Consider the following 21051-nt stretch of genomic DNA (forward strand, 5'->3'; position numbering starts at 1 on the left):
GTTATAATCTATCCAACAGACTTAATGCTGGTTTTTTTTTAGGAAAATAATGCAAAAAAATCCAACATTTTTCCATAGATGTGTTGAGCAGCTTCCACAGATCTTTCTGGAGCGGGGTGGGGTGGGGACAGTGAGGGGCAGATCTCAGTCCCTGAGGGAGGTGTCGTGGTTTGAGACCCCCAAAAATCCAATTTCCAAGTCCAAGCCCCCCCCCAGTTTGCTTCAGTGTGAGAGGGTTTTCCAGGCATAACACAAGACTCAATAGGGGGGAAAGGGAATTATATTACAGTTATTACACAAATAAATATTATGCTACATTATAGACACAATTCCAGCTGTCTCTCCTATGGGAGATTCCTGCAGGGAATGGTGCAGAACACCTCTGGGGTGGAAATGCAGGTAAAAAATCCAGGGGGTGACTGTTGTACTCTGAGATCAGGTTGGAAGGGGCTTGGAGCAACCTGGGAGAGTGGGAGGTGTGGAAAGGGGTGGAACAAGATGAGCTTTAAGTCCCTTCCAACCCAAACCAGTCTGGGATTCTGTGGTTCTCCCAGCAATGTGTATAAACCAGGCTGTGTTCCCAGCCCATGGGATGTGCCCCTGGGGGCTTTTCTTGGCCCAGTGTAGAACCAGGATCTAATTCCCAGGATCTAATTCCCACCACAGAAGGGTGAACAGGTCAATGTGGCACAAATAAAGTGCTTCAGCCCATCCCTGAACACCCGAAAACAAGGACATGGAGCTGCTGGAGAGAGCCCAGAGGAGGCTCCAAGAGGATCAGAGGATGGAGCAGCTCTGCTGGGAGGAAAGGCTGGGAGAGCTGGGATTGTTCAGCCTGGAGAGGAGAAGCTTTGGGGTGACCTGATTGTGGCCTTGCAGGACCTGAAGGGGCTACAGGAAAGATGGAGAGAGACTGTGGACAAGGGATGGAGGGACAGGACACAGGGAATGGCTTCCCACTGCCAGAGGGCAGGGAGAGATGGGAGATTGGGAAGGAATTGCTGGCTGGGAGGGTGGGGAGGGGCTGGAATGGAATTCCCAGAGAAGCTGTGGCTGCCCCTGGATCCCTGGAAGTGTCCAAGGCCAGGTTGGAGCAACCTGGGCCAGTGGAAGGTGTCCCTGCACATGGCAGGGGGTGGCACTGGATGGGCTTTGAGGTCCCTTCCACCCAAACTATCCCATTCCATTCCATTCCATTCCATTCCATTCCATTCCATTCCATTCCATTCCATTCCATTCCATTCCAGTTGCTTCCCAGCCGGTCCCTGCCTGTGGGATCTCATAGGAAAAAGGTGGGAAAATGCAGACACCTTCCTCTATCCCAGGTTGCTCCAAGCCCTGTCCAGCCTGGCCTTGGACACTTCCAGGGCTGGAGGGACAGGACACAGGGAATGGCTTCCAACTGCCAGAGGGATGAAAAACGACTTCAGGTTCTGAGATCCAGTGGCACAGGGGGATTTTTTAAGCTGAAAAATAAGAGACTGTTTCTTTTTAAAAGAGACCTTTTCCTTTTTTTATTTTTTTTTGGGAGGCAGCGAATTCCAGAGCGTTGCTGTTTGTCACCACCTGCCTCGGAGGCCACCGGAGAGCGAGGCTTGTCTGGAAGCTCTCAAGGCTTGTCTGAAAGCTCTCGAGTTTCATCTCCTGCCTGATTTGGAAGGTGTTCTCTGCAGCTGGCAGCTGACAGTCACACATCTCATCAGGAGCAGGATGGAGGCAACCACCGGAACGGGAAAGGGCAGGGAAATGTCAGCGTTTGCAGAACACAACGAGATAACAGAGTGAGCTCTTATTTACAGAGGTCGTGGTCTCGTTTCAGCTGCAGTGAAAACAGATTTAAATTCTGAAGGGCTGGGAGAAGGTTTAGCCCCTGGATTGTGCCCACAGCAGGGTGGGCACAGGAGCAGGGCAGGGATTGTCCCCTGTGCTGGCACTGCTGGGGTGACACCTCCAGTGCTGGGGCAGTTCTGGGACAGAAAGAAAAACAGGGAGGGGCTGGAGCGTGTGCAGGGAAGGGAATGGAGCTGGGAAGGGGCTGGAGAACCCCTGAGGGAGCTGGGGGGGCTCAGCCTGGAGCAAAGGAGGCTCAGGGGGGACCTTCTGGCTCTGCAACCCCCTGACAGGAGGGGGGAGCCGGGGGGGGTCGGGCTCTGCTCCCAGGGAACAAGGGACAGGAGGAGAGGGAACGGCCTCCAGCTGTGCCAGGGGAGTTTTGGGTTGGATACTGGGAAAATTCCCTCCTGGAAGGGGCTGTCCAGCCCTGGCACGGGGTGGAATCTCCATCCCTGAAGGGATTTCCAAGCCCTGTGGATGTGGCACTTGGGGACAGGGGTCAGTGGTGGCTTTGGCAGTGCTGGGGATGGTTGGACTGGGTGATTTTGGAGGGCTTTTCCAACCTCAACCATTCCATGATATTAAGATTCAGCCTCAGTAGAAGAGCTGGACAAGGAACAGAAACCCCCAGGTGGTACCTGCAGCAGGGAGTGGGCATCAACCCCACAATTCCTGAGGTCCAGCTGGGAATTCTCCACCTTGGATCACGTAGGAGACCCCCTTGGTTGATCTGGGCTCATCCTGCAGCAAGGTCCAGGTGGGATCTGGAGGTGCCCATCCCATCCCCAGCCACGTGGGGAGGAGCTCTGGAGCAGCTCTGCCAGGGCACACTCATCCTCACCCACCTTCCTCTGGGTTTGCTTCCCAGGGATCAAAAAGGCATCATGGAAAGGCAAAGAAATGGATTTTGACCCTCAGTTTGTAGGGCTGGATAAAACCTTGTTAGGCTGCTGGGACCACTCAAAGGAAGGAATTGTCCCAGCAGATAACAGGGGGGCAAAACCTCTTCGTGGCCTAATTAAAACCTTGCCCTACTTAGGACAAGGAGGAGAGAAATTCCTCCTTTTTTCCATCTCTCAGGAAGGCAGGGACACATCCAGAGGGAAATATCCCCCATCAAACCCAGTCCTTCCCAGCTGACCTCCACTCCTCACCCCAGTGGAGCAACAAGGAGGAAAAGACAGAAAACACTGCTGGCAATGGAAAAGGTACCCACAAATCCAGAGTGGTTTCTTTTTTGTTTGTTTGTTTTTTCTTTATAAAATGTACAGAAAGAACATAAAAACCCTTTTGAGGTAAAAGTGAGGCCAGTTTGTAATTCAACCAAGATACAGAAACGACAATGACAAAAAAAAAATAATAAACCTACAGCGGGTGTGGTAGTAAAACAAGAGAGCAGGTTTGGGGCTCTGTACAATGCTTGAGATTGTTAAAATGTAATCCTCAGCTTTATATACATTAAATACATACAATTACAGCTATTTATATGGTATTTACAGACACAAACACGTGGTTTCCCCCCTTTGCAGTTGGCTGTGTGCAAGCAGCTCATCTGATCTTTCCTGAGAAGGTGCCGAGGCTGTTAATTGTTAATTCTTAATTTCTTCCATCTCTTTTGTGGTCAGATCCATCAAAAAAGAGTCAAGAGATGAACAGTTGTCTCAGTGATCCTTGGTGTGGTTTTTTTTCCAGCCTGTAGGAGAGGATTTGTTCCGTGCAAGGATCCCAAATCCCGAGGGATTGAGGTGGAGATTCCTCCAGTTGTCAGCCATGACCTTAACTGGGAGCAAAGCCCAAGGCAGGGGGTGGCACTGGGTGGGCTTGAAGGTTCCCTTCCCACCCAAAGCATTCCAAAATTCCACGGGAAAGATGTTTTTATTAAAAGAAAGCTGAGTGGCTGAACCTTGCTCTCCAGAGGCTCCCAGGGCTGAGTGGGGTGGCACATTCCCACCCTTTGGATCTGGTTTTTTTGGGGAAGAAACACAAGCAGCTTCCCAGAATATAAACCTTGTAGCCCAAGCTCTCCAATCTGATAGATAAAAAAAGGAAAACTGAACAGTATTTTAATAAGTAACAGCAGGGTGTACAATCCCAAATTCCCTGTATTTGGGTTACTGACAGCTTTAATTTGGTAACATTTAACTTTTCTAACCCAGATATTGGAAAAAGAAACAGCCAAAAAAGGGGGGACTTGGAGTGGTCTGGGGGTAGAAAGGGAGAGGAATTTAATACCAGGAAGGGATAAACAGGAATAAATGATGCTAAACAGGTACCAAGAATTGGGTTTTTAGGACAAATATCCCCCCAGCAAGGTCTTGCCACAGCCTTGGAGCCAGTGCAGAGGGCAAAGCCCAAACACATCCTCCCTCTTGTGCCTTTAAATTGGTTTTAAGATGGATTAATTAGCAAGTTCAGCACCTCCTTCCCCATCCCAAATCCCCCAGGCACCTAAGGCACATTCCCATGGGATTTATGGGGTGACACCAGTCAGGGCTTTAGGGAAAGGTGACAGAAAATTGAGAACTCTGGAAGTCCCAGGACTGCACGTTCTGTAGGTCCCTAAATTCCATACTGGAATGGTTGAATTCCCTCTTTCCTGCCTGACTCTGGCATTGTGGTGGAGGAGCCATAAAAGCTCCTGCACCGCTGCTTTTTTTTTCACAAAAATTAAGAAGAAAAGAAAAAAAGAAGAATTTGAAATGTAAAAATAACCTTTTTATAGCTTTTTATGGTTTTATGGGAAAATCCAAGCATTAATCCAGATGGCACCCAATCTCTTTATTAGCACAGAGAGGCAGAGAGTGCTTAAAATACCAAACTGTATCTTATTTTTATTGAACTGCTCTAAAAAGTCATTTTTCTGACGGATGGCAGCTCTTCTTGGGGAGGAAGAGAGTTTCAATTATCCTTCAATACATGAAAAAACATTACTAGTGAGTAAACCCTCCGAAAATAAACCCAGGGAAGCCTCTTCCACTTTTTCCATGGGGAAAAAAATCTGATCCTTCTGCCTTAATTCCTCAGTGCAAAGGGAAAAGAGAAAAAAAAATCTTAAACAAGAAGTTGATGCTTTAACTGGTCAATTTTTTTAAAAATTTGGAGATCCCAATCACCCCCAAAAACCTGATCGTGCCCCGAATGGAGCAGAGGTTCCAGTGCTGGATGTGAAGAAGGAAAGCTCTGGCACCAGTGGAGGGCAGGACTCGTGGTGGGGCTGGAAGGTGCAGCTCCACCTCTTTTGGGTCCTCTCCCAAATTCAGGGGAAATTGCACATTTCCAAGGATTTCTGTGGGGCTGAGAGCAGCACAGCCTTGGGTTGCAGTCCCCAAAAAGTGGCTGATGGGACGAGACGGGCTCAGTGTGAAGACCTTGTTGTCCACATGTTCCTCACGTGGGTCATCTCCCCTTTTCTGGGCTCTCCAAGAGCTGCTCCTGCCTTCCAACCATAGTTGGGCATTTGAGGGTGATTTGTAAGGTCTCTCTCTGCTCCCTTTCAGTCTGTGCTCCTTTATCCCTCCTGGTATCCCATCCAGGCTGGAGGAGAGCTGGGTTGGCAGCACATCCAAGTGTTCCATAGTTCCATGTGGGACACAGGATTCCCGGAGAGGTGGTGGATTCCCCACCCCTGGAAGTGCCCAAGGGCAGCTTGGACAGGGCTTGGAGCAACCTGGGATAGTGGAAGGTGTCCCTGGGTGGAACCAGATGAGCTTTAAGTCCCTTCCAACCCAAACTATTCTGTAATTCCATGATTTCCCATTCAAACCTCCACCCCCCTCTGCTTGGGGAACACCCAGCAAACTCCCCCAGCCATCCCATCCAAACCAGTTGCTGATCCCAACATCCCAGTGCTGGAGTTGCTGCACAGTCCACATTTGCACCATTCAGTATCTGATTTCCAATTTAAAGCTCCATCAGAGACATTATCAGATGGGATAACCCAGAACTGAGTCAGAGGGTTTTCAGGTTCCTCAGGAGACCTGCCAGTTCCAACTCCCTTTGTCTGATTCCTGGTCCAAATATCTTACAAATTCTGCATCCACTTGCACGAAAAAAATGAAAAATAAAATCAAAATCAAGACTAGGAAATGCATATCTCAATTTGTTCTTCTTATTCATGGCCTGGAGTAAAATCCCACTGCCCTTTCCAGTGGTTTATCCCGGGAATGTGAAGGAAGATAACGCTGCTCCTGAGTCAACACTGGAGAGAGAAAAGCAGCTTTTCTTTTCACCTTCTGCCCCCAGGCAGAGTAAAACCAGAATAAGGATGGGAAATAAATTCCCTTTCACACAAAGACCTGGGCTTTTCAGGACAAACAGATTATCCTGCCCTGAAAGGAGATGTTTGTGGTCTTTGGCTGTCAATCAAAACCCTTTATCCAAAATAACGTGAGGGAGGGAAAGAAAAATCAACATGGAAAGAGAGACCAGGATTCCAGCCTGGAGTCTCAGCTTGGGATCTACACAAGCAACCAGGATCTCCATTCCCTGATCTTCAGGACAGCTGGGGACATTCCAGGGCACTTCCCAAACCTCCCTTCCTGTGGAGTCACACCCTCACCACCAGCTCTGCCCTTGGTGCTTGGGAAAACCCTTCTCCTGGTCCCTGCTGAGCAACGGGCACTGAAGGCTCAGCTTATTTGGAGTCTGTTTCTGGAAAACCAGGAAAAATATTTGAAAGGAAATGGAATGTTTCACGTGCTCCTCTAATCTGGTTTCATGGACAGCACCCCTCCCGAGGCAGGGGGGTGGAACGAGATGAGCTTTAAGGTCTCCTCTGACCCAAACCACTCTGGGAATCTGGGATTCCGTGAAAATTATTGACAGAGAGCCACTCTTTTTTTTTTTTCCATAGTCCAGGAATATTCCAGGCTCAGGACAGTGAGGTTGTGCATCATAAAACACAGCAGGACCAGGTCTCTGAGCTGTGGGATCTCCTGCAGAGCCTGCTGAGGCTCCAGCCTGGAGCATCCCTGAAGTGCTGCTCCGACCAGAAAATGAGGGGAAAAGGAGCCACCCAGGTCACCCATGGATGAGAAATGCCAGAGGAGAACGAATCCACTTCTGTCAGGGCTCTCAGTGGCCTTGGGCAAAGCCAGACCCTTCCAAAGGTGGAGCCTCTTGGACCATCCATCGGTTCTGTGGCTTTCCCAAGACATCAGCGGGAGGAGACACATCCAGGTTTGGATTCCATGCGTCCTGAGAAATGAGACAACAACCTCCTGCTCAAAAATCTGCAGCAGTGTCTTGCCATACCTGAGCTGGTCCTCCAGCCAGCCATCCACCCTCAAAATCCAGTGATTCCAATGGGAAATTCGGTGGTTTGTGTTTTTAAGGGTGTCAAATCCCACAGTCCATCCAGACTCAGAGACCTCATTATTTTCCAGACCCCACAGTCCATTCAAACTCAGAGCTCCCATGGTTTTCCAGACCCCACAGTCCATCCAGACTCAAGAGATCCCATTGTTTTCCAGACCCCACAATCCATCCATACTCAGAAATCCCATGGTTTTCCAGATCCCACAGTCCATCCAGACTCAGAGACCTCATTATTTTCCAGACCCCACAGTCCATTCAAACTCAGAGCTCCCACTATTTTCCAAACCCCACAGTCCATCCAGACTCAGAGCTCCCATTATTTTCCAGACCCCACAGTCCATCCAGACTCAGAGTTCCCATTATTTTCCAGACCCCACAGTCCACCTAGATGTAGAGCTCCCATGGTTTTCCAAACCCCACAGTCCATCCAGACTCAAAGCTCCCACAATTTTCCAGACCCCACAGTCCATCCAGACTCAGAGCTCCCATGGTTTTCCAGACCCCACAGTCCATCCAAACCAGAGCTCCCACCATCTCCCAGCCCCCACAAAGTGCCTCCAAAGCCGGGAGCCAATATCCCGGGAAAGCTCCAGCCCCCCCAGCATCACCAGTATGGACCATTAGACCTTCAGACACCACCAGCTGACGAAGGGAAAGCCCAGGCCAGGCCATTTTGGGGGCCTCACTGCTCAACAAACACACGCACCACTTGTCATACCTTACCTGGAAAGAGGCTTTATTGAACAGCTGTAAAATTATCTCTTCAGTTGAATTACTGAATTTGCACAAACATTTCTCTACAGAATAAAAAAAAAAAAAAAAAAAAAAAAATCAAGCCTTGTCATCGTTTTACTGCATCTCGTTGTGCTTTTTATACTCGTGTTTGCAAATATTCTCCTCGTTTGTTTGTTTGTTTGTTTTCACGGTTTTACTCCAATTATTTGCATATCAGGCGGTTTGTTTGTTTGTCTTTTTTTTTTTCGATCTTAGGGCGTCGAGAGAACACGGAATAATAATAATAATAATAATAATAATTATAATAATAATACTCTCCCTTAGACGAAAGTCCTTTTTTTTTTTTTTTTTTTTTTTTTTTTTTTTTTTTTAAATGAAGTTAAAAGCTGAGATAATTTAAAGGAAAAAAAGGTCTTCAAATTGTCAGCTGGAAGGAGGGAACTTTTACAATGCAGTGGAAAACCGGCTGGCTAACGGCACGTGTCGGGGGGGGGTGGCTGGAACCCACATGGGGTTTGGTTTTTTTTTATTTTTCTCCTTGTAAAAGTGGGATTTTATTATTTTGATTTTTTTTTTAAATTTTTTAATAGCATTATTTTTTTTTTTTTAAATTTGCTATGATAACAAAAAAAAAAAATAATAACCTCTCGTGCTCAGCGCCCGGAGGAGGAGGCGCGTTGAGCCCCCTCGGCGCGTCGAGCTTGGCGGTTCCTCGGGGGAATTCTGGGAATAAATCCCCCCCTAAACGACTCCCCCTCCTCCAGTGGAGGGTGGGAGCGGGAAAATCCCTCCCGTGTCTCCCCACCTTGTGTGTCCCAACAGCCTCTGCCTCTGGTTGACCCACCGGAGAACCCAGAACGGCGATGGCAAGAGCGCTGCTCCCATTCCCATTCCCGATGGATGCTGTTTTTTAAGGGATAAGAAGCTGAAAGGTCGTGGCCGTCTGGGAGGTCACACCAACGAATCCCTCATCCCAAAGGAGGGCTCGGGCAGCAGCTTTGAGGTCCATCCCATCCATCCATCCATCATCTCCAGACGTGAGGTCCATCCCATCCATCCATCCATCTCCGGAAGCGAGGTCCATCCCATCCATCCCATCCATCCATCTCCAGAAGCGAGGTCCATCCCAATCATCCATCTATCTCTGGAAGCAAGGTCCATCCCATCCGTCCATCTATCCATCCGTCTCCAGAAGCGAGGTTCATCCCATCCATCCATCTCTGGAAGCGAGGTCCATCCCATCCATCCATCTCTGGAAGCGAGGTCTATCCCATCCATCCATCCATCCATCTCTGGAAGTGAGGTCCATCCCATCCATCCATCTCCGGAAGCGAGGTCTATCCCATCCATCCATCTCCGGAAGCGAAGTCTATCCCATCCATCCATCCATCCATCATCTCCGGAAGCGAAGTCTATCCCATCCATCCATCCATCCATCATCTCCGGAAGCGAGGTCCATCCCATCCATCCATCCATCCCTCCATCTCTGGAAGCGGCTCCGTCTCCTTGCCCTGCACACCCAGGCTCCGTAGTTTGTTTAGAAAACAGAGTTTGCACAACGCACATTTTTTTAGCAGTGCAAGCTTCCTTTTGAAACCGTTATTCTCCTTACATTTATTCTTTTTTTATATATATATATATATTTAAATATATTTCGTTTTTGTTTGTTTTAGTTTCTGTTTGTTTGTTTTGTTTGTTTGTTTTTTTTATGTTTTAACTCAGGCTTGTTTCATTGAAGGCACTTGGTTTCCATGGCAATTTATAAAAGACGGTGGTTTGGTTTCTTCCCTTCGTTGGAACGGATGACTCGGGTCGGGGGAGGAGGGGAGGAGGGAGAGGGGAGGGGGCGAAGTGGCCGCAAGCAAACTCCGAAAATCCCGGAAAAATCCCGTGTAATAACGTGTAAAGCCCAGGGTGGCACGTCCTGGCTGGGAAATGCATGCAAAGAGGAGACAGCACACACAGTTCTCAAGCAGAGCCATGAGAAATGAAAACAGGAACGTCTGAAACCGGCTCTGATCCCGGGTGATTCCCTAAGGGAGGCACAGCCAAAGTAGGAAGGGCCTACATTTGTTTAACTCCACACTAAAAAACCTTCTGCAGGGGGAAATGAATGCCAGCTCTTCACATACCCTGTTTACAGTGAGGTGTTTCTCTCTCTCTTTTTTCTTGTTCTTTATTTCCTCTCTCCTTTTTTTTGTTTTTGTTTTTTTTTTGGCAGGCCATTAGGTTTCCATGGTAACAAGCAAACTATTCATTTGAAACAAAACCAGCCATGACTTTTTGTGCTTTGACAAGGGTTTCTATAGCTCTTCGCCGAGAGTTCAACCAGATGATGCTGAATTCATCACTGACCACAAAAGCACCTGAAGGTCTCTTCTTTCCTTAGGCCAGATCCCGTCCTCACACGTGGCTCGTGATGCCTTTTATGTCCCCAGTGCTTTCTTAATTACCTTTTTTTGTTTGTTTGTTTTGTTCTGTTCATTTTTTAATTATTTATTTACGTACTTATTTAACTTTCTTGAGTCAGTTCAGTGGAGGAATCTTTGGTAGTTTGTTTTTAAAATGTCCGTTTTACAAAGACTCTTTTCTTCTTCATGCCAGTGCCTGGTGAATCTTTTGTAGCCTCTGCCAGGATAAGGTCACCTCTGATGACTTAAGACAGACATGAGGAGGAGAAGTGGGAGGAGTCGTATATGTGAGAATGTCCCAACAGCACCTGATCGTAAATCTGCAGAAAAGGGGGGAAAAAGGGCAATTAAAGAGCTGCTCAGACACAGTCAGAACTCTACAAGGCTTTAGAAGATCGAGGGCTCACCCACCAGGAGCTGCACAATCATGTGGATGTGGCAGGATGGGGCTGACTTGGGCTGTCCCCACATGTCCCACTGAGGGCCACCAACCTCCCCTGCAGGGACAAGATCACCTTCTACACACAGGGGATGAGAACAACCCTCACAGCTAAATAGGGCAGGGACACTGGGGTGAAAATCCACCTCACAACTAAAGAGGGCAGAGATATTGGGATGAAAATCCACCCCACAGCTAAACAGGGCAGAGACATCAGGACGAAAATCCACCTCACAACTAAACAGGGCAGAGACACTGGGATGAAAATCCACCTCACAGCTAAATAGGGCAGAGACATTGGGATGAAAATCCACCCCAAAACTAAATAGGGCAGAGACACTGGGATGAAAATTCACCTCACAGAGAAAAAGGGCAGAGATATTGGGATGAAAATCCACCTCACAACTAAACGGGGCAGAGATATTGGGATGAAAATCCACCTGGTTGCACAGTTCTGGTCTGTGCAATGCACACATGGGGGTGGAGGGATGAAAGAAGGTCCACAGGGGAACACAACAGTGATTTTCATGAATTTTATATTGTTTGGACCCTCTGAGTATGTTTTCAATGTTGCTTTATGTGTTTGACTATCTCAAATTGGGGCTGCACAGCCCAACCCGCTGTGGGGAGTCAGTCACTGTTCTCACCTCTGTCCAACACCCCCACCTGGCACCTCTGCTCAACCACTACCTGAACAAAGCCATTTCCAAGGAAAACATTTCAACTTAAGCCTCTCCAACCAAGCCAGATGTTGTTCTCCTGGAAAAAATTGTGGCTGTCCAGCCCAGCCCACCATGAAGAGTCACTCTGCTCTCTCTGCTCAACACCCTTTCACTGGCGTCTCTGCTCAGCCAGAATTTTTCCCTCTGAAAAAAGTATTTCCAAAGAAAACACTACAAAGAAAATTTAGGCCTCTCCAACTAAACCAAATATTGTTCTCCTGGAAAAAATTGTGGCTCCCCAGCCCAACCCACCGTGGAGAGTCACCCACTGGTCTCTCTGCCCAACACCCACGAGTCTTTCACTGGCATCTCTGCTCACCCTCTACCGGAACAAAGCCATTTCCAAGGAAAACACTGCAATTTAAGCCTCTCCAACCAAGCCAGATATTGCTCTTCTGGAAAAAAAATCCATTTGGGGAGTTGTCTAAGATAAATAAACCCCTGAGGACCTTTCTGCCCCTTGTGTGGAGAAGCAGCACTTACTGTTGGCCGGTTGGTCTGACTTCATGCACTCCCCTTCCACAATGGACACGTCGTCAATGGCAATGTCCCCTTCGATGCCAGGGCCACGGATCCCTTCAAAGATGAGCTGCAGAGCAATGAAGAAGAAGTAGATCAAGATCAGAGGGTGATGAGTGGAAAACCTTCACTTGTGTCGGTCACGGCACTGAACTACTTGGAGGGGCTTGGAATGACTCTTGACCACCTTCTGTGGCGCAAAAAACAAGTTAAAACAACCAGAACAAAAAGCATTTTTCAGTAAATGAAGGCACCTGTTCCTCTGTGCTTGAGGGTGGACACAGAGGGGGTGTGAGCTGTGAAGGCTTTTCCTCTTCAGAAGGAGCTGAAAAATATCAGAGGTGCTAATTTTTGGGCCCAGTTGTCACCTGGTGTCTCCAGAGCAGCTTCATCACTACGTTAATGGAATGTGTGGCTGATTTAAGTCTGGTATTCCTGGAGCAAAGAGCAGGATTAAAAGGAATTAAAGCTTTAAGGAGATTGGGGGTGTTTCTCCAAGAAACTCCTGCCACCTGAGGTAAGGAAAGACTGAGCATCCACTGGAGCACAGATTGCAGGAAAACACAGAGGAGCCAGAGACATTCCCCACTGGAAGATGATCCTGTAAATCACCAGCTGGATGCACAGCACCCAGAGAAGGTGCCCAATGCCACCAGACATCACACCACACACGGGATTCTCTGCTCTGCCCTTGCACAGAGGAAAAGGTCCCTCAGCCTTGGCCATGGACACACAGAATCCCAAAGAATCATTGAGGTTGGAAAAGCCCTCCAAGATCATCGAGTCGAGTTTGGCCCGGCACTGAACCATCTGGAGGGGCTTGGAATGATTCCCAACCACTTTCTGTGGGGTAAAAAACCAATTCCTGTGTGCTTGAGGGTGGACACAGAGGGGGTGTGAGCTGTGAAGGCTTTTCCTCTTCAGAAGGAGCTGAAAAATATCAAAGGTGCTAATTTTGGGCCCTGTTGTCACCTGGTGTCTCCAGAGCAGCTTCATCACTATGCCACTGTAACATGTGGCTTTCCATGGAGGAAAAGGTCCCTCAGCCTTGCCATGGACACAGAGAATCCTGTGGGATCATTAAAGTTGGAAAAGAACTCTGATTTTATCGAGTCCAACCATCCCCAGCACTGCCAAGGCCACCCCATGTCCCCAAGTGCCACATCCACAGGGCTTTGAAATCCCTGCAGGGGATGGGGGCTCCACCCCTGCCCTGAACCCTTTCCATGAAGGAATTTCTCCTAATATCCAATTTTATCTAATTCTTTCGCTGAGCTGAGCATTCCCAGAGGTTCCTGACCCTGCAGGGAAAAGCCGGGATAAAAGGGGTGTATTTACAGCCTCCCTGGGGTGTCCTGAGCCAGGTGACAGGTCTGTGCTGGGAGCACTAAATAAACCATAAGGGTTAAAACATTCCACCAGTATTTTATTACCAAGAGATGCTGCAGGTTAATTACTGCAGGTTAATTACTAAAACAAGGTGGATATTAATGCAACAGGGAATAATGGGGCAAACAGCAAGTTTTTCCATAATTTACCCCGTTGTCTGAAAACAGTGTCTCAAGTAATTATCCCTCTGACAATTTTTCGACTCTGCCACTGACGAGGGGAGATTTCCAGCTCCAGAGGAAAGTTTCCAGCTCCAAAAGAAAGTTCTCTTTCCTCCCCCCCAAAGTACATCTCCCTTTCCTGCTCCTTGGCAGCAGGCACAGCCCTGTCAATGGGGTTTAAAGTCAAATTTTCCCTGACAATGAAAAACTCTGTTTCCAGACAAAAGGACCCCAGACAAAGACAAGAGGCAGCATTTAATTAAACTGTGCATTTGGCAGCGTGGTTTATGGCCCTCAGAGATGGGGTTTGCCATCAGCCAGCCTGGCCACACACTCAGAACAAATCAGAGGAGTGTTGGCACAGCACGGAGCAGGAGCTGCCAGATGATCAGAATCCCATATCAATATCCCAAAAAAAACCCCATTGTCTGCATGTCTGTGGCTTTACAAAGCTGTTAAAAATATTGCATTTAGCTGGAGAATAGAAGGGCTCAGGGGCACACCAAAGACTCAACTAGGGCCTGGAAATACGACCCTATAAGGCCTGTTCTGAGTGTCCCTGTGGGATTCAGCTTGTGCTTCTTCCCTGGGAGTGTCCAAGGCCAGGCTGGATGGGGTTTGGAGCAACCTGGGCTGGTGGAAGGTGTCCCTGCCCGTGGCAGGGGGTGGAACAAGGTGGTTTTTGAGGTCCCTTCCAACCCAAACCCATTCTGTGATTCCATGATTCTTCCATGGGACTTCAGACAGATTTTTACCTTCCAGGCCCGGCTCCAAATACGATGTAGAGGAGCTTCTGGGATGACACAAAAGGTAGTTGGGTCTTCCCTTGTGTGCTCCCCTCCCTCCCCAGCCCTTCTCCCTTTCCCTCCAGGGCCCTGGGACACCTGCAGGTCCATCCAGGCCAAAGACAGGGGACACTCACTTTGGGATGGGTGAGCAAAAAGTGCTGAGATCTGGTCAAATCCAGAGAGAAAATCCTAAAGCAGCTCCACAGCTCATGGAATATCCTGAGCTGATCCCACCAGGATCATGGAGTCCAAGCCCTGCCCCTGCCCAGGACACCCCAACACTCCCACCCTGTGCCTGAGGCTCTGGGGCTTTGGGACTGGGAATCCTGCAAGGCCCAGGACTGGAAAGGGGGATGTTCCCAGCCCAGCCTGGGACACAAACTGGGACTAAAGCTGGGACTGGGTGAGCTGAGCCCCACCTGGGCTTGTCTGAGATGTTCAGACAGTGAGGGGGTGTCACCGACCCACCAGGAGGGACCCCAACCTGATGGCACCATAATACTTTGCAATAATAGATATATATTTAAAAATAACATAATTATTACATAATTATATATAACATAATTATGTTATATGTAACTTTTATAATATGAGTTATTATTTGCCACAGCAATAAATCCAATCACAATCATCCCCATAATCTCCATATCCTGCTGCACAACTCTGAACCAAAACTGACCCCTTGCTATGCTCTCCTTATTCTTGGTGTTCATTCCTTAAAAATACTGAAAAAGTGACTCTCTGAGATAGATTTATGCAATCACTTTGTGATTCAAAGCACTGCAGTCCTCCCAGTTCCTCATGGCAGGAGCTTTGTTCTTTATCACGGGGACTGAGAAGGTATAAAATCTTTTACCCCTATAAATTAACCTATAAAAAGTTTTAATTTCCATGTCAGTTTACTGTTTTACTGCCAAGATTCACTTCAATTCCCTCTCCTTAAATTTAACTGGGAGGTTTATATTCTTTCCTACTTAGGCTCCTAAATGGAAAATAAAGTTTGCTCGATGCAAGAGCTGCTCAAAACCGTAATTTAAGGTTCCAAGCACTCTGACATTTATTTGTTATATTTGGGGCAAAGCTTCGTGGCTTTACATTTATTTTATGCTGAAGCCTTTAAACAATGTAAAAGGTGAAAAATAGCCAAGGAGAGGAGCTTCACTGGGTGATCCAGGGAGGGACAATGTGGGTTTTAAGCAATGCCAGGGAGGTGAACTGGTTGCAGAAGTGACCCCTGGGGTCTCCAGAAGCCCTCTCAGATCCCTCAAATCACTTTGGTTTCAGCTTTCGCAGTCATTTATGGAATCACAGAACCATTAATGGAATCATGGAATATCCTGAGGAGGAAAGAACCCTCAAGGATCATCCAACTCCAACTCCTGATCCTGCCCAGGACACCCCAAAACCCACCTAAGAGCCTCGTCTGACCCCATCTCCATCAGCACCCCCAGCCAGGGGTCACTAATTAACTGCTGCTGGTTAATTGGGGCTGCAGCACAACAGGAGCCTCAGGCTGAGAGCGCCCAGCTGGGCCCATGGGCTGCTCTGAGCTCACCCAGACACACAGGGAGCACCAACAGATCATCCCAAATCCCTGCTCATGGCCAACAGACCATCCCAAATGCCATTTCTTCCCTCCCTTTCCCCGGCCATTTCTTATGTTCAGGTACAAAATCATTTCTCTCTCTCCTTTACTGTTCAGATTTCTTGGATTTCTCCTGACTACACCAGTGAAAAAAACTCCACAACTCTGAGCAGCTCCTTGTACTTGGCCCCATTTGTGCTTTACTACTCAGATCCCTCCTCTCTGCCCTCTCCTACCCCAATTCTGCCACTTTGTTCCCCTCAAGCGTCACAGAATTCCGGAATGGTTTGAGTTGGAAGGACCTTAAAGCCCATCCAGTGCCACCCCCTGCCATGGACAGGGACACCTTCCACTAGCCCAGATTGCTCCAACCTGGCCTTGGACACTTCCAGGGATCCAGGGGCAGCCACAGCTTCTCTGGGAATTCTATTCCAGAGCCTCCCCACCCTCCCAGGCAGGAATTCCTTCCCAATATCCCACCTAAATCTACACTTTTCCAGCTTAAAGCCGTTCCCCCTTGTCCTGTCCCTCCATGCCTTGTCCCCAGTCCCTCTCCAGCTCTCCTGGAGCCCCTTTAGGTCCCTGCAAGGGGCTCTCAGCTCTCCCTGGAGCCTTCTCTTCTCCAGGTGAATCCCCCAGCTCTCTATCATATATTACTACACTTGACAATTCCCTCTCCTTCAGTTTTCCTCTGATTCCCTCCATCCAATGCTTTTGCAATCCCAGGTGTGAAATCATTTCTCTCCTGTCGACGTTTCTCATGCAGAAATAAGTATACATTTATTTATAGCTCTTATTTATAAATAATTCCACCTTTATTTATAAATAAGAACAGAGGGTCAGAACCAGGAATTGTCCACAGGGTGAATCCCAATGTGAATGTTTATATGGGACCTTTGACTTGCACTGGAGGACTTTTCCAAGGCCAGGTTGGAGCAGTCTGAGATAGTGGAAGGTGTCCCTGCCAGTGGCAGGGGGTGGCAATGAATGGGCTTTAATGTCCCTTCCAACCCAAACCATTCTGAGATTCTACGACTGTTTCCCCCAAAAACCCATTTTCTCCCCTGGAGCACCTGGAGGTGACAGGGAGGGGCCAGAGGAACCATCCCAGGGCAGGGCTGCCGGCTCCAGCTTTCCATGACAACACTCCCACCTCTCACACACAAAGGTCGCTCCCAGCAGCTGCTTTTTTTGGCTCTGTTCCAGTTCCAACCAGCTCCGAGGGTGGATGAGAACTGCCTGTAACAGTCTATCAGCGTCTCACTGTCAAACCAAACACGAAATGTGTGAAAACCTGTCACAGAACTCGTTCACCGGGGGCTCTGGGTGGGCAGCACAGATGCTTTGCTGCCTCACAGCAAAGGTTCACAAATCACTCCTCTGTCTGCACAAAATACACAGATTTTTAGAGACCTTTAGCGCAGCCGCTCTACACAGGCCTGAAATAATTTTCCACAGCGAGCCATTTTATATCCTGAAATAAAACCATGTTTTCTATCACCACCAGCATCTCATGCGAGCTGAAGGATATTTTGTCTCCGAGCAAAGAGCTGCTGTGCTCTGTGTGGCATTACCGAGCTCCTGGTGCTCACAAAGCAATTATCTGGACATAAAGCAGCTTTCAGAGGTGAGAAGAAGCTGTGAGATGTTGGGGCAGAAGGGAAGGGTCCCTCTGCAGAGGGACCTGGCCAGGCTGGATCCATGGGCTGATTCCAAGGGGATGAGGGTCAAGCAGGCCAAGGGCCGGGTCCTGCCCTTTGGCCACAACAACCCCCGGCAGCTCCAGGCTGGGCCAGAGGGGCTGGAGAGCAGCCAGGCAGGAAGGGAGCTGGGAGTGGGGATGGCCAGGGAGCTGAACAGGAGCCCCAGTGTGCCCAGGGGGACAAGAGGGCCAATGGAGCCTGGCCTGGCTCAGGAACAGGGTGGCCAACAGGGCCAGGGAAGGGATTCCTGCCCTGGACTCAGCGCTGGGGAGGCCACCCCTGGAGTGCTGTGTCCAGTTCTGGGCCCTCAGCTCAGGAAGGCCCTGGAGGGGCTGGAGCAGGGCCAGAGGAGAGCAACGAGGCTGGGGAAGGGACTGGAGCACAAGTGCTGGGAGGAGAGGCTGAGGGAGCTGGGGGGCTCAGCCTGGAGAAGAGGAGGCTCAGGGGAGACCTCCTCACTCTCTGCAACTCCCTGCCAGGAGGGGGGAGCCGGGGGGGGTTGGTCTCTTTTCCCAGGCAACTCTCAGCAAGACAAGAGGGCTGGGTCTGCAGCTGGGCCAGGGGAGGGGGAGGTTGGAGATCAGGAAGAATTTCTTTGCAGAGAGGGTGCTGAGCCCTTGGAATGGGCTGCCCAGGGAAGGGGGGGATTCTCCGTCCCTGGAGGTGTTTAAGGACAGACTGGATGTGGCATCAGTGCCATGGGCTGGGAACCACGGCGGGGTTGGATCAAGGGTTGGACTGGATGATCTCGGAGGTCCCTTCCAACCCAGCTGATTCTACAATTCCATGGATGGTCAGAGGGCACATTCCCCTCCTCCCAAACCTCCAAAATCGACTCCTCCCGTTCCCAGAGCTCGAGGGGTTACCTGGAATGAGGTGGGGGGGTTGATGTTCACACGGGCTTGGTTCCAGTGCTGGCCCTTATTCCCACTCGAAGACCACAGGGGGTTCTCTATTGCAGTCTGACCTTTCAGCCTCAGGTAAACATTCAGGCTTCCTGGAAAAGAGGAGATCTGGAGTTGGTCAGGCCTTCCCACGGAAGGTGGGCACAGCAGGGTCCCCTCCTCACCCCCATTCCCATTTTTTTCTGGGTCTGAACACGTGGGGAGAGTTTCTTGTCATATATTCCAAACCTTTTCAACTTGGGAAGGCTGAGAACTTACACAACCCTTCTTGGAGTCATTTTTACCTCTCAGTCCTCTCATTTTAATAAGTCCTGGAATTTGTGTCCCATTTCAAAGGGCAGCTGAGATCCCAATAACCATTTATTTATCAAAAGTGGGGTGTTTTTTTAGAAATGAGGCACCAGAAAAGGACATTTTGTTCCTGTTCTCCTGAGTCTGGAGTGAGTATTTCTTGAGTGTGGGGGAGATTTAGTGGCCACTAAAAAATCCAGCCAGGAAAAAGGTTTGGAGAGGGAGTTGGGCTCATGGTTCAGGTTTTGCCCCATCCCTGGAAGTGTCCAAGCCCAGAGCAACCTGGGCTGGTGGAAGGTGCCCCTGCCCATATCTAGATGATCTTTAAGGTCCCTTCCAACCCAAACCTTCTATGATTTTATGATTCTATGATAAAAACTGTCCAGCTTCCTGTTTACTCAGCACATCTTTAAGCTCCTGGAGTGCCCCAGAGCCTGGCAGATCTACCTCAGACATTGATGTGATGTGCCCTCACTGCTGCCAAGGGGTATTTTTGAATGCCAACAACATCCTCTGAGTTAAAACCCCCTCAGAAAACTCCCTCCCTGTGGAGGAAAACCCACCCAGAGCTGTGTCTTTACCCACTGCTGACCATGAAGTTACTGGTTCCAGCACAGACATTATTTACAACAGGTAAGAGATTTCATTTTTTTTATTCATATATATTTTTCCTTTCTCAGGGGTCAATAACTCCCAGAGTTTGGAGATTTTGGTCTTATTTGCCCGCTGTTGTGTTCAGATGTGTGGGGCAGTGGTGCCTCTTTGTTCTCTGTAAATCCTTATATCACACCCAAAACCACTGGTTTGTGGACACACTTCACCCTCAGTGGCTCTTTTTCTTATACTTTATCCCAACCCTTTACTTTTCAACCCAAACACTTTGTCAGCTATTCCAGAAACACTCTTGGACCCTTCATATTCTGAATTTGCCCATCATGGTCATATACCAGAAACAGGCTTGGTATGACCAGAGGGCCAGAAAACACCTTGATTTCATTTCTCAGGGGTCAATAATTCCCATAACTTTGAGGTTTGGGTCCTATTTGCCCACTGTTGTTGTCTGCAGACGTGTGGGGCAGCGGTGCCTCTTTGTTCTCTGTAACTCTTTACATCTGCCTGAATTTGAGGAGGTTCAGACAGTCAAGTTCACACAAGAGCAGTGTTGTTTTTTTTTTTTAGGGGGCTTGGCCTGGCAGCTGGGCAGCTCATACAGATGATATTTGCAATGCCAGCTCCCAGCTCTGAGGCAGCTGCACAGTGACTCAGCTCCTGCTCATAAGAACTTCTTATTTCCAGCAAGAGCCAAACTCAGGGCCTTGAAAAACATCAAAAAAACCCCCTGTAATGGAGCAGCAAATATTCCCCTCACGGCCCTTTCACCAGGGGGCCTGGGATGAGGCCTCACATCTTCCCTGGAGGAGCTGGGGGAGCTCCCACTGTGGAATTCCAGCTTGGGAATGCAAGGGAGGGGGCAGAGGCAGGAAAAGAGCTAAAGAAAAAAGGGTTTGCCGAGGGAAAGCTCAGGAGGGTTCCCTGCAGCCCAGGCTGGGGCTGAGACACAGGGCTGGGCAGGGCTGGAGAGGCTGCTGGGCCTCATCCTTCTTCCAAACTTATTTAATATAATATAATATTATTATAATCATGGAATGGTTTGGGTTGGAAGGGACCTTTAAAGACTCTCAGTCTCCAATCTCCTGCCATGGGCAGGGACACCTTCCACTGGACCAGGTTGCTCCAACCTGGCCTTGGACACTTCCAGGGATCCAGGGGCAGCCACAGCTTCTCTGGGAATTCTATTCCAGTCCCTCCCCACCCTCCCAGCCAGGAATTCCTTCCAATATCCCATCTCTCCCTGTCCTCTGGCAGTGGGAAGCCATTCCCTGTGTCCTGTCCGTCCATTCCCTGTCCACAGTCTCTCTCCATCTTTCCTGTAGATCCTTCAGGTCCTGCAAGGCCACAATCAGGACACTCCAAAGCTTCTCCTCTCCAGGCTGAACAATCCCAGCTCTCCCAGCCTTCCCTCCCAGCAGAGCTGCTCCATCCTCTGATCATCCTGGAGCCTCCTCTGGACCCATCCCAGCAGATCTGTGTCCTTACATATGTTCAGATCTCCATTGATCTCCACACCAGCTTCTCTGGGAATTCCATTCCAGCCCCTCCCCACCCTCCCAGCCAGCAATTCCTTCCCAATATCCCACCTATCCCTGCCCTCTGGCAGTGGGAAGCCATTCCCTGTGTCCTGTCCCTCCATCCC

At 49.0% G+C, this 21051-nt stretch overlaps 1 protein-coding gene and 1 long non-coding RNA gene across 2 annotated transcripts in view; both read right to left on the reverse strand.

The window, feature by feature from the left end:
* Positions 1 to 3129: 3129 nt before the first annotated feature.
* Positions 3130 to 8969, reverse strand: LOC113998715. The gene is made up of 2 exons (XR_005565901.1): positions 8729 to 8969; positions 3130 to 7946 (listed from the first exon to the last, which is right to left on the reverse strand). It is a non-coding gene; the product is annotated as an uncharacterized LOC113998715 (long non-coding RNA).
* A 1109-nt stretch (positions 8970 to 10078) lies between these two features.
* LOC113998714 (MAM domain-containing glycosylphosphatidylinositol anchor protein 2) overlaps positions 10079 to 21051 on the reverse strand; it is a 30819-nt gene continuing 19846 nt past the window's right edge. Inside the window, exons 5-7 of the mRNA XM_027741707.2 lie at positions 18468 to 18598; positions 11940 to 12045; positions 10079 to 10615 (exon numbers count right to left, since the gene is read on the reverse strand). Coding sequence (XP_027597508.2) covers positions 10527 to 10615; positions 11940 to 12045; positions 18468 to 18598 — 326 coding nt within the window. The 3' untranslated portion in view covers positions 10079 to 10526. The remainder of the gene's footprint in view (positions 10616 to 11939; positions 12046 to 18467; positions 18599 to 21051) is intronic.

Source organism: Pipra filicauda, unplaced genomic scaffold, assembly GCF_003945595.2.
Source record: "Pipra filicauda isolate LSUMZ 115617 unplaced genomic scaffold, ASM394559v2 scaffold571_size334496_pilon, whole genome shotgun sequence".
Classification (NCBI taxonomy): Eukaryota; Metazoa; Chordata; class Aves; order Passeriformes; family Pipridae; genus Pipra; species Pipra filicauda.